The 14,888-nt window shown below is 46.4% G+C and overlaps 1 protein-coding gene across 1 annotated transcript; it reads left to right on the top strand.

The window, feature by feature from the left end:
* The first annotated feature begins 14,140 nt into the window (after positions 1-14,140).
* On the top strand, positions 14,141-14,482 carry LOC121855798. The gene has a single exon (XM_042350905.1). It carries the CDS (start codon positions 14,141-14,143, stop codon positions 14,480-14,482), a length of 342 nt encoding a protein of 113 aa, XP_042206839.1.
* The last annotated feature ends 406 nt before the right edge of the window (positions 14,483-14,888 follow it).

Raw genomic sequence — 14,888 nt, 5'->3', positions numbered from 1 at the left:
CAGCGATGGGTTAATCCGTCTCTCCGATAGGAAGGCCTGGGACCACACCTGGCTCATATAACACCATCTTTGAGAATTACTACACCGCGTGGTCCTCATGCTTACCATCTGTGGAATTACTACACGTGGTCCCTCTTTACCATCTGTGAGGATTTGCACACGTCAGGCCCTCTGCTCCATCTGCGAGGTACTACACCACGTCCAGGCCCCCCATAACACCATCTGTGGGGTATTACTACACGTGTGGTCCTCATAACACCATCTGTGAGAGGTCATTACTACCACGTGATGCCCTCATAACACCATCTGTGAGGGAGTTACTACCACCACGTGAGGCCTCATATGTCATCTGTGAGAGTACTACACCGTCAGGCCCTCGTAACACCATCTGCGAGAATTACTACGGAGCCCCTTTCATCTGTGAGGTACCACGTCAGGCCACCCATACACCATCTGTGAAGATTACTACCACGTCAGGCCCCTCGCACCATCTGTGAATTTACACCACGTCATGCCCTCATACACCATCTGTGAGAATTACTACACCGTAAGGTCCTCATAACTTTGTAGTACTACCACATCGGCCTCGACAACATCTGTGAAGGTACTACTCACGTAGGGTCCTCATAACACCATCTGTGATTGCTACACCGTCCGGTACTCATAACACCAGCTGTGAAATGCCACCACGTGGTTCCTCCTAACACCGTGATGAGTATTACACCACGTATTCTCATAACACCATCTGTGAGGTGCACCGCATCAAGTTCGTTCATAACACCATCTGTGAGAATTACTACACCCGCAGGTCCTCACAACACCATCTGTGAGGTATTGCACCACGTGAGGTCCCTCTAACACCATCTGGGAAAATTTTACAACTTGTGTTTGCTGTTCACTCTACATTATCTGTATGTTCACTATATGTTTCCTTTACCTTTTCTCTATAGTGGCTTTGTTAATCACCGTGTATGTAATATCATTTTATGTCCAATGTATTTTCAGCCTTTGGACTGCAGAACTTTTCAATAAACCGTTAAGTATTATTGTGTTATTATTGTACACACACACACACACACACCACACACACACACACACACACACAGGCATGAATATGACATACACAAACGACTGCTTCATCGTCCTTGCAGTCGACAAAAGGCCTCAGCCATACAGCCAAGAAGCGATCTAATGTTAATGTTTGTGATGCACAAAATAAACACTACTACTGTCTCTCCTCACTGCCCCCATACTACAGTCTCCTCACTGCCCCCATACCACTGTCTCCCCACACTGCCCCCCGCCTACTGTCTCTCCCCTCACTGCCCCCCTACCCACTGTCTCTCCTCACTGCTTTATACTACTGTCTCTCCCTCCTCTTACTGCTGTCTCCCTCTTCTGCCCTGTCTCTCCTCACTGCCCCCCCCATACTACTGTCTCTCCTTCACTGCCCCACTCCCTTCTCTCCCTCACCTTTGCTGTCTCTCCCTCACTGCCCCATGCCCTACTGTCTCTCCTCCCCAGCCCCCATACTACTGTCTCTCCTCCTGCCCCTTATACTGTCTCTCCTCACTGCTACTGTCTCTCCTCACTGCCCCATCCATACTCTGTCTCTCCCTCCCTGCCCCCATACTACTGTCTCCTTCACTGCCCCTCATACTACTGTCTCTCTCACTGCCCCCCATACTACTGTCTCCTCCTTCCCATTCTGCCCCCCATACTACTGTCTCCTCCCTCACTGCCCCCCCATGCTACTGTCTCTCCCCACTGCCCCCACTTTACTATCTCTCTCCCCTCACTGCCCCCATACCACTGTCTCTCCCCTCCTTGCCCCCTCTCCCATACTACTGTCCTCCTCACCCCTTTATACTACTGTCTCTCCTCTTGCCCCCATACTACTGTCTCTCCCCTCACCTTCCATACTACCTCTCCTCATTCCATAATTGTCTCTCCCTCCACTGCCCCCCCCATACTACTGTCTCTCCTCCATACTACTGTCTCTCCCTCCTGCCCCCATACCACTGTCTCTCCCTCACTGCCCCCCCTCCCTCATACTCCTGTCTCTCCCTCCTGCCCCTCATACTACTGTCTCTCCCTCTGCCCCCTTCCTGTCTCTCCCCTCACTGCCCCCCTCCCTCCATACTACTGTCTCTCTCACTGCCCCCCATACTGCTGTCTCTCCTCCCTTCTGCTGTCTCTCCCTTTACTGTCTCCTCACCTTTACTGCCCTTTATGCTACTGTCCTCCTCTCTGCCCCATGCCTGTCCCTCCTTTCTTCACATCCTCATTATCCTGTCTCCTCCTGCCCTCATGCTTCTCTCCTCACCCCCATACCATGTCTCCTCCTTGCCTCCTCATTACTGTCTCTCCTCCCTTTACTGCCCTCCTCATGCTACTGTCTCTCCCCTCCTCCCCATACCACTGTCTCTCCCCTCCCTTGCCCTATCCCTCATTCTACTGTCTCTCCCTTTGCCCCTCATACTACTGTCTCTCCCCTCCTGCCCTGTCTCCTCCTTGCCTCATACTGTCCCTCCTGCCTCTTCATACTATGTGTCTCTCCTCATTCCTCATACTACTGTCTCTCCCTCACTGCCTTACCCTGCTGTCTCCTCCCTTTACTGCCTTTATACCACTGTCTCCTCCTTTCGCCTCCTCCCTCCTGTCTCTCATGCTACTGTCTCCCTCCTCTCCCCCTTCTTCTCTCCTTACTGTCTCTCCCTCCCCCCTCCTTACTGTCTCTCCCTGCCCTCATACTACTGTCTCTCCTCCTTGCCTCCTCCTGCCCTTCTGTCTCACCTTTGTCTCTGTCTCTACTGCCCCCCTCATCCTTCTGTCTCTCCCTCCTGCCTCCTCCTACTGTCTCTCCCTCACTGCCCCTCATCTCTGTCTCTCCCCTCACTGCTTCTCCATACTCTTTCTCCCCCTCACTGCCCCTCCTTCTTTCTGTCCTCTCCACTCTGCTTCCTTCCTCTGCCCTACCTCCCTCCCTACTGTCTCCCCCTCTTCCCCTCCTTCTGTCTCTCCCTCCTTTGCCCTCTTACTGTCTCTCCTCCCTCCCCTCCTTCTCTGTCTCTTACTGTCTCTCCCTTGCCCCTCATACTGTCTCTCTCCCTTACTGTCTCTGCCTCCTCTGCCTCATGCTGTCTCTCCTTGTGCCCTCATACTACTGTCTCCCCTCCTGCCTTCCCTCATACTACTGTCTCTCCTCCTTGCCTCATACTACTGTCTCTCCTCCTGCCCCACCTCCCTCCTTCCTGTCTCTCCTCCTTTGCCCTCCTACTGTCTCTCTCCCTGCCTCCTCCTTACTACTGTCTCTCCCCTCCTGCCTCCTACTACTCTCTCCCTCCTTGCCTCTACTGTCTCTCTCTGCCCTTACTACTGCCTCTGTGCCTCCTCACTGCCTTCTCTCTGCCTCCTGCCTCCCTCCTTCTCTCCCCTCCTTTGCCCCTCTGTCTCCTCCTCACTGCCCTCAATACTGTCTCTCCTCCTTCCTTCATACTCTGTCTCTCTCCTCACTGCCACTCACTGTTGCCCTCAGCCACCTCTCTCTCCCTTCCTCCACCTTTATACTGTCTCTCCTGCCCCTCCTTCTCTGTCTCTGCCTCCCCTCACACTCCTTTGTCTCTCCTACTGTCCTTTATCTCTCCTGCCTCATACTCTGTCTCCCCCTCCCCTCATACTACTGTCTCTCCCTCCTGCCCCTCATACTACTGTCTCTCTCACTGCCCCCGCCTCCCTCACACTACTGTCTCTCCCTCGCTGCCCCTCCTTTTCTGTCTCTCCCCTCCTGCCCCCACCTCCCTCCTTACTACTGTCTCTCCCTCATTGCCCCCTCATACTACTGTCTCCCCTCACTGCCCTCACCTCCCCTCCCTTTCTGTCTCTCCCTCCTTGCCCCTCATACTACTGTCTCTCCCTCCTGCCCCCGCCTCCCTCACACTCTGTCTGTCTCTCCCTCACTGCCCCTCCCTCCTACTGTCTCTCCCCTCACTGCCCTTCTCCCCTCCATACTACTGTCTCTCCCTCGCTGCCCCTCATCTACTGTCTCTCCCTCACTGCCCCGCCTCCCTCTTTTCTGTCTCTCCCTCCTGCCCCTCATACTACTGTCTCTCCCTCCTGCCCTTTCCCTCCTACTGTCTCTCCCTCCTGCCCCTCCCTGCCTTCTCCCTCACTGCCCCGCCTCCCTCCACACTACTGTCTCTCCTCCACTGCCCCTCATACCTGTCTCTCCCTCACTGCCCCGCCTCCCTCACTACTGTCTCTCCCTCCTTTGCCCCTCCTTTACTGTCTCTCCCTCCCCTGCCCCTCTCCCTCACTACTGTCCCTCCTGCCCCCTCCTTCTACTGTCTCTCCCCTCCTGCCCCCCTCCTCATACTCTGTTGCGACACCAGTATTAAATTTTCGTCAACATCCTGTTTTCTCTTAACAGGCTGTGACTATTATTATTATTTGTATTATTATTTATGATCATTGTAAACTAATTGGTTCGCAGTAATTACAACGAACTCCTCCTTTATATAACGTACGTATCATTTCTTTTGTCAGTATACCATATTATGAATGATTCTTTTAACACCAATCATTAGTTCTGAATTATCACAATCTTCAGTGACGTCATCCATTGTTTACCCACGTCATCATCGCCGTAAAAGTGTAAACAAGTTGATGATAAACGTTTGTGGAATATAAATAAACACTGATGTCTATTATGTGGTATACTGTACAAACACACACACACATACACAGACACACACCTACACACACACACACACACAGACACACACACACACACACACACAGACACACACACACACACACACACACACACAGACACAGACACAGACACACACACACAGACACACACACACACACACACATCCTTGACCACCGAAGGGTCCAAGACGTACCTGGCGCTCCTCTCGGAGCAGCCAGGTCAACTTTTTAAGTTGGCCCATACCAACCCCCCCCCTCCCCTGACCTCCTCCCCACCGGAATATCAACAAGTTCTCGCCAGGTTACAATTTCATTTAGAAAGAACGGAACCAGTGTTAAACAGAGGTGAACAGTGGTGAACAGTGCTGTCAGTGAACAACTCAGCAGTAAGTGGTACCCAGTTAACCTTCACACAGTGAGGTCCCATGTACCCAGTAACAACGGCCGTGAGACCCAACAACCAGCAATGTGTTAATCCGTCTACGATAAGGCCTGGGACCACACCTCTCATATAACACCATCTGTGAGGGAATTACTACACCATGTCCCTCATACACCATCTGTGAGGAATTACTACACCACGTCAGGCCCCTCATACACCATCTGTGGGGAATTACTACACCACGTCAGGTCCCTCATAACACCATCTGTAAGGGAATTACTACCACGTGAGGCCTCATAACACCATCTGTGAGGAATTACTACACCACGTGAGGCCCCGCATAACACCATCTGTGAGGAATTACTACACCACGTGAGGCCCTCATAACACCATCTGTGAGGGTACTACACCATAGGCCCTCATAACACCATCTGCGAGAATTACACACCACGCCAGGTCCCTCATAACACCATCTGAGAACTACTACCCACGTGAGTTCTCCCTAACACCATCTGGGAGGTTACTACACTACGAGTTTGCTGTTCAACACCTACATTAATCTGTATGTTCACTGTGTGTTCCTTTACCTTTCTCTAATGAAGGCTTTTGTTAAACCACTAATGTATGTAATAAGTCATTTATGTCCAATGTATATTTTCAGCCTTCGGGCTGCAGAATTTTTCAATAAACCGTTAGTATTATTATTATTATTATTTACACACGAACACACACAGACACACACACACACAGACCCACACACACACACACAGACACACACACACACACACACACACACACACACACACACACACACACACACACACACAGACCACACACACACACACACACACACACACACACACACACAGACACACACACACACACACACAGACACACACACACACACACACACACACACACAGACACACACACACACACACACAGACACACAGACACACACACACAGACACACACACACACACAGACACACACACACACACACACACACACAGACACACACACACACAGACACACACACACACACACACAGACACACACACAGACACACACACACACACACACACACACACACACACACACACACACAACACACACACAGACACACACACACACACACAGACACACACACACACACACACACACACACACACACAGACACACACACACACACACACACACACACACAGACACAGACACACACACACACACACACACAGACACACACACACACACATACACAGACACACAGACACACACACACACACACACAGACACACACACACACACACACACACAGACACACACACACACAGAGACACACACACACAGACACACACACACACACACACACACACACAGACACACACACACACACACACACACACACACACACACACACACACACAACATTCATACTTCCCAAGAGCTCACCTATGCCTCCCCACCTGGTCTTCCTCCCTAAATGCAACACAACGTGAAACACCTAGAAAAAGTGCAAAAGAGGCATGCAAGGTTATTCTCTCCCTTCCTACTCCACATATCAGAAGCGCTCAACACACTGACCCTTTCGACTCTCACTGACCATCAACGACCTCATCTGCAATTTGGTAGAAGCTTCTACCATCCCCGACACCGGCTCTACTACCACCTGAGATCCTTGTCCGGGGTAATAGTTTCGACACCACAACCGCATCCAGCCCATACGTGCACAGACTGATCGCTATAAAGAACAGCCCAGTCCCAACCATTGTAAAATTATCACAACCTTGTAATAAATCAGTGTATTCACTCCCGGTAAACACCTCTCCTACACTGTCACTATGTTGAAATGAATTGTGGTTTGAGCTTTTCCCCATCTGGTTATTATATGTCTTATTTGTGTCCTTATGTTACTTGTATATTATTTGTAATCAATAATATTCCCCAAATATGTAACTTTATATTTTCAGCCTTCTGGCTGCCAAGCTCTTTCAATAAACCGTTAATTATTATTATTATTATTATTATTATTACACACACATACACAGACAGACACACACGCACACACACACACCTCCACACCTCAGACCACGTGGTGTCCCCATGATGCTACTTACACCACGTGGGAATGAGTTGGTGCAGCATCATGTGAGATTCCTCTTAACACCATCTGTGAGGATTACTACACCACATCAGGCCCTCATACGCCATCTGTGAGGAATTACTACACACCACATCAGGCCCCTCATACACCATCTGAGAGGAGTCTACACCATCAGGCCCTCATACGCCATCTTGGCAGGGATTACTACACCACATCAGGCCCTCATAACGCCATTTGTGAGGGAGTTACTACACTACGTGTCTGCTGTTCAACACCTCAGCTCACATGATCTACGTGTGTAAACATTAATCTGTATGTTCACTGTATGTTCCTTCACCTTTCTCTAATGAAGGCTTTTGTTAAACCACCAATGTATGTAATAAGTCATTTATGTCCAATGTATATTTTCAGCCTTCGGGCTGCAAACTTTTTCAATAAACCGTTTATTATTATTATTATTATTATTATTATTACACACACACACACAGACAAACACACACACACAGACACACATACATAGACACACACACACAGACACAGACAAACACACACACACAGACAAACACACACACACAGACAAACACACAGACAAACACACAATACAAAAGAACGTTTGTGAGAAATTACTAGTGAGGAACGACTCTCGACAGTACAGGTGAGGAAAGTAACATGAACCAGTGAAAGTACAACCAGGTGATTCAACTCGAGACGTAAGCTGTTAATGAGAGACGGATACACACACACACACATATACATTCTCTCTCTCTCTCATACATACAAGTACTAAGAAAACATACATGTATACACAAGCAGATGTACATAATAAATCAAACATATACAAACACACACAGATAATAATTCACATTTCTCCCACAAACGATGAACCAAACAAAGAAACAGCCTCTCTCTCTTTCTTTCATTCTCTTGTCTTTTTTTCCCTTTGTTTTTCTTTCTTCATCTCATTTTCACTCCCTTTTCTCTCTTCTCTTTCCTTCAGTTTTCCCCTTTCACTTTCTCCCTTGCTGTTGTTTTGCTTTAACTCTCTCTCTCTCTCTCTCTCTCTCTCTCTCTCTCTCTCTCTCTCTCTCTCTCCACTTCCTCTTCCTTTCTTTTCCTCCCCCCTCTCTCTCTCTCTCTTTTTGTTTCTCTTCCTTTCTCTCTTATCTCCCCATCTCGCTCTCTGCTACCCTTCTCCTATTTTTACCCTACTCCTCCCCTATCTACTTTCTCTCACTATCTTCCTTCTCTATCTCCCCCCATCTTTCTCTCCTATCTTCCCTTCTCTATCTCCCCCATCTTTCTCTCACTATCTTCCCTTCTCCTATCTCCCCCATCTTTTCTCCTATCCTTCCTATCTCCCCCATCTTTTTCTCACTATCTTCCCTTCTCTATCTCCCCTGTCTTTCTCTCAATATCTTCCTTCTCTATCTCCCCCATCTTTCTCTCACTATCTTCCCTTCTCTATCTCCCCCCATCTTTCTCTCACTATCTTCCCTTCTCTATCTCCCTATCTTACTTTCTCTCACGCCGGTCGTTATAACCCGGGTAATTCTTCCACTAAACTTTCCCGAGTTACGTCACACAATAACATCTGGGGAACTCATTGCGTGACCACTTGTTACACTACCACAGCCATCTGTCTGTCTGTCTGTCTGCTGGCACACTCACCTGTCTCACTACCAGCATTCTCTGTCCTCTCTACATACAGGAAGTATTTACTTCTGACAGTAATTCGTACCTGCTGACAGTAATTTTGTTTAATGCTGACAATACTCTTAGCTTATATTATGATTATAACATGTCTTTTCTAAGGTGACACACACACACACACACACACGTATATCAATCTTCATTACATGCAGTACCTGTTCATACACACATACACCGACACATATATGGGGTCAGATTCACAAGGATCTTATGATAAATATCCCTACCACCTGGTGATGTAACAACGTCAAGTACTTGTTAGACCTGCGTTAAACAACACAAACAAAACATCTGAATAATAATACCCAAATTACACTAAAAATATTCCTTAACTAGATAATCCACTTTACAGATGTTACACGAAATTTAGCTTGAGAGCATTTTTCCCCAATCAACTCCCCGGCAGGTGGTCAGTCTAGAAGCTCGTGCATGTGCGCATTATGAAAGTGTTTATGATGATGGCTATACGAGTGTGTTGGCTGCCTCCTCGGACCACACCAATTACCGCCAGCTGTTACCTCGCCAAGTCATTGTCTTGACGGTGAGTGGACCAGAGCACAGTGACGTCATTAAATTTTTAAGTTGGTGCATTATGGGAAGAAAAGAGTAGGTATACTGTATGCAGTATAACTATATCTGACGTCACTTGAGTGAAATTCTGGGTGAGTCGCCCAGAGCATGGTGATGTCAAGCAACGTTTACGTTGGTGTTTAATGGGATGAGAAGTGCGGGCACGTAAACACTAGGTTATGTGATGAAGTCGTCTTGATTGTGTTATGAGTGGATAAGAATGTGGTGACGTCACTTATTCATTGAGATTATATGTACAGAAAGTCAGCGCGTGATTAAGACTGGTCCAGTGGTCCATAGAGAGTTGACGTCATATGAAGTTTATGTTGGTGTATTAAGGGAAAGAAACAAATGGGAGCCAGAGGTACAGTATATAATTACGCAATGTGCCAAACTTCATCCAGACTCAAAAAACCTGTGACTGTTGACATGACACATTGTACAGTGAAAGATTAAGCTATAACACCAAACTTGGCAAAATAGCATCTCATGCAAATAAAATTAAGAAAACAAATAAATAACTGCCGACGAATTATGTTCGACAATTTAGTGACGAGAGAAAGATAAACATACAGTGATAGTTGGTGGGAGAACTTTCTATGTACAATACTGATCAATACAGTTCTGTATACAAGGACGATCTCACACGACACTGAAATGATCAAACTTAAAACCTGATGACTTTCAGACAATTCTTGAACATCAACCAATAATTTCAGACGTGTTAAGGAAGACGTTCATACACTCGTACAAACTTTCGCCCAATTATACTTCGACTTTCAAATTGTTGACAAGTTTTATGACAACTTTCTGAGCACCTTCTCCAGAGTGGTACAGTGCGCACCTGTCTTGTGCTGATACACTACACTGTACACAGCTGGTGAAGCCAATATGCTATTTGGTTACTTAAGAGAGAGTCACTGTGACCACCAGAGTGTCAGACACCCCAGTTTATTTCACTCGATAATCAAACTCTCTAACGGTAACCTAACTTAGTATTATCTAACCAAACTTACCCTTACCTTACCTAATATTAAAAACTAAAGAAAAAATTTTTTTTGGTCTACAATTGTAACATTTTAGTTGAATTTACAAATTTAGTTTTAACGTTTTCTCTTTATAATTCATTACCAAGGCAAAAGCTGACACTGAAGACACAATCGGGCAACTTTTTAAAAATCATTGTGAGAAGGTAAATCAAATAAATAAATTACTAGGACTTATACAAAGATCATTAACATATCTAGATGCCCCTGCCTGGAGTACTGTCATATTGCCTGGGACATCACTCAGTTGAGTGTTCATATCTGGCGCTATTAGAAGCATAACGTATTGTCTAATGGTGGACCCTGCTGCTATATGGCATCACAAAAATTGTGACCAAGTCCCAGGTTGCTGATCTGACTTTCTGCCTCATTTACACACAATTGTTGGGTCTCAATTGTTTCTCTTACTACTGACAACACAAGATACATATATTGTCTCTCACTATTGATCTCTTTTTTCATTTTGTATTTCTTTATTATTATTATTTTACAGTGTTATTATTATTATCATTATTAATTTATTATTTTATTTTCAATTTTGTATTATAAATGTTATTTACCATGAATTATTATTATTATTACATTTTCGCCCCCCAGGCCCCGATGTGGGTCAGTGACATGTGCACGGGTGGGTTAATCCCAGTAAAAAAGAAAAAAAAATATGACTACTCCACAAGTGTTACCGCACCAGCCAACCCTCTTCGAATTCCCCAGCGTATGCCTCGTGGTCAAGGTCGGCAACCAACGCCGCCTAACAAGGCGGAGGTCAACTACCAACCCACGCCTACCCCTGCTATATAAGACCTCACCCCGCCGTGACCTACCTCTTTCTTCCTACAGCCACCAGCAAGCAACACCTCCCCCTCTTGCCGGCGACTATGGCGCCCTACAAGCTGCCTGGCCTCCTCTGAGCACCCTCACCAACCAGCTCACTCTATACCACACTTGGACTCACGCTGCCACCTCCCAGCACCAAGCTGCATTGTACATCCTATACAATATGTATACAGAAAGCACATTGTGAGTTTCCTTTCTCCAACCCATCCTGAGTGTGAACCAATATCGCATAACCCCACACTGTAATGAGTAGGATGACCCAGAAACAAATATTATGGGTTAGGCTGTAAATCATGTCATGTTTATTGGGCGTTGCCTGCCCATTATAGAGTATTGAGTTGGTGGAGATGGAGAAACACGGAGGAGGTTGGTGTGTTGGGTGGTAGTAAGGGGAGCTTGTTTGCATATAAACGCATGACGCAACAAAGTCGGCCAGCCAGGGTTGGGATAGTGACGCCGGGCACTGCCACTGTAGCTATCCCCATCATAGGGTGAACACCTAACCCATTTCTCTTGAGACCTTCAACACGTAAGTTCAACCTGTTCTTAAGTTTACACAGGTAGACTGTGTCCACTGTATCGGTTATCATTGTGACAACATGGGAATATGGCAAATTAAGTACTAATTATAAGTGTCATGTATGATTGCCTATGTAAGATTTATTATTTGAAATAATAAGAATGAATTGTATTCAACAGGTTTGACCGGATTATAACTTCGAGTGGAACGTGGATTAATCTTATTATCACATAATCGCTCTGAAGGCGATGTAAGTCAAACGTGAATGGTCTACCGTGTAGCAGGGAGTCAACACTCTTTGCCAGCAGGTGAGGAGTACAGGGCAACGCCAGTATACTTTTCGCCGCGATAATATTTTGAACCCTATTAGTGAAGAAAATAATCTTATCCGGGTGAGCTCAATCATTCTCAGTGTACAGTAGTGCATATACAAGTGAAAAACAAATGTCAGCAGTACAGTTGTCTGATGTACTGTAAGTGCACAACACCAATTAGCAATCATGATTGAATGAAGTGATATAGTTTAGTAAATCACATAAATATCATAGTGAGGTTTGTAATGATATCAGGTGCCAGTGACCATGATAGTGAAAAAATTAGTTATTGTGAAGATGATGAGTGATAATGAAAATGATAGTGATACTTAATACCTTGTGAAAATGGTGATGGTAATAATACTTAGTGAAAATAATCATTATGAAGATAGAGAATAATAATGATGACAATGATAATAATACTTAGGGATGATAATGATAGTGAAGTCGCTTTTAATGTGATAATGATAGTGACATTTAGGGAAGATGATGAGTCAACATAGTAAGGACAGTGATTTATTCTTCGTGATAATGATGATGGTGAAGGTAATGACATGTGTATGGAAAATGCTGGCAGTGAATTTTGCTGCTTAATGGAGATAATGACTGATAAATATAATGATAAATTTGGTAATGAAAATAATGGTTGATATAATGAAAGTGATTGCCAGGTCGACTGTGCACAAGGTCGCAATATTCGAGGCACAGGCACCCTGATAAATGAGTGAGACAAGGCACATGCACGTGCCCTGATAAATGAGTGAGACGAGGCACACGCACGTGCCCTGATAAATGAGTGAGACGGGGCACACGCACGTGCCCTGATAAATGAGTGAGACGAGGCACACGCACGTGCCCTGATAAATGAGTGAGACGAGGCACACGCACGTGCCCTGATAAATGAGTGAGACGAGGCACACGCACGTGCCCTGATAAATGAGTGAGACGAGGCACATGCACGTGCCCTGATAAATGAGTGAGACGAGGCACACGCACGTGCCCTGATAAATGAGTGAGACGAGGCACACACACGTGCCCTGATAAATGAGTGAGACGAGGCACACGCACGTGCCCTAATAAATGAGACGGGGCACACGCACGTGCCCTGATAAATGAGTGAGACGAGGCACACACACGTGCCCTGATAAATGAGACGGGGCACACGCACGTGCCCTGATAAATGAGTGAGACGAGGCACACGCACGTGCCCTGATAAATGAGTGAGACGAGGCACACGCACGTGCCCTGATAAATGAGTGAGACAAGGCACACGTACGTGCCATTCTGTTGAACCTAAGCCCAGACATAGTGTCAACGTAATTGGAAGTATAAGTACGTGCCCAATAATTAAACACAAGTGGCCGGAAAACATACTCAGATTGGCAGGTGCTACTAAGTGAAAGAACAAACGTAATTCAAATAATTTGACTAAGCAAGATGTCGGAGACTGGGTATACCGGCGACATAGAAGGAGTTGGACCAAGATGGAAGCAAAATTTTTAACCTACTGACAATGGATCCGTCCACCCAGATACAATCAGAGGGTGGTGAAACAGGAAATGAGCTTGCAATATTAGAAGATCCACGGGAAAATTACAGTAGGGAATTGGATTATCAAACAAGCAGTGGCCAGAGCTGAGGCAGCGTCGAACGAAGTAAACCGAGCATTGCGAGCGCTTAAGGCAGAGTGGATGAAGACGAAGCACACTGGAATGGTGGCAAGTCAAGAGACATCAGCACTGACGTGAAGAAGTGATAGCTCACAGCTTTCGGCGGAGAACTCCAGCAATCACGGGAGAAACCCAGCGACAGGCATCGATCAAGGTCAACCAAATGGCCTCATCTTTACTGCCAATGCTTGCAAACAAAGCGCCTTAGATCACAAAGACTCGTCCACAAGGAGAACCAGAGATAGGTAAAGAAATAAGAGAATTGGTGGCCACGATGCACATGCCGCTTGCCACACTTCCCAAGTTTAAAGGACAAGGTCGGGCGGAGTTTTGGACCTTTATGCATGCCTTCCGTCGACACATGGCAAATGCAGCTGTGCCAGAGAAGTACAAGTACCAACTGCTCATGGATGCTTGTGAAGGAGAAGAGCTGCATCAAGCTATCATGGGATGCGACTATCTAGTGCCAGACAGAGCCTACAACAAGGCAATTAAGATCTTGGAGGCAAGGTTTGGAGATAAGTATGCGTATGCGGACCAGCTGGTGAAAAGACTCATAGACGCTCGCCCAGTCAGGGAGTTCGACGACGAAGGGTTGCTGAAACTGGCATCTTAGCTATGGGGTGCAGTAAGCCATCTGGAGAATCTGAACTTGACGTCTGAACTTGAAGCACGACAGACCTTCAAAACGTTGGAGGTTAAGGTTCCCAAAAAAGTGAGGGAACGCTGTGTGGATGATGTACGGATACACCAGAAGTCAACAAGACACAGAACTGGACTGGTTAAGTGGTTAGCGTTATACTTGGAGGAGAAAGCGGTGACGATGGATGACATGGCTCTGCTATCAAGCGAGGACAATCAAGAAGAAAGCAAGAAAAGACCAGAAGGATCATCATCAAGCAAACAAGCCGTGGGCATAGTGACTATCAGTGAAATGAGAGGCAATGTGGGGGAAACAAGCTCTGTTCCAGAATACATAGATTAGCAGGGTACAACAAGTTCCGGAGCATGTCAGTGAGGGA

This window comes from Homarus americanus, unplaced genomic scaffold (genome assembly GCF_018991925.1).
Source record: "Homarus americanus isolate GMGI-L3 unplaced genomic scaffold, GMGI_Hamer_2.0 scaffold57153, whole genome shotgun sequence".
Lineage (NCBI taxonomy): Eukaryota > Metazoa > Arthropoda > Malacostraca > Decapoda > Nephropidae > Homarus > Homarus americanus.
The sequence above is the reverse complement of the archived record's forward strand: the minus strand, read 5'-3'. Positions and strand labels throughout refer to the sequence as shown.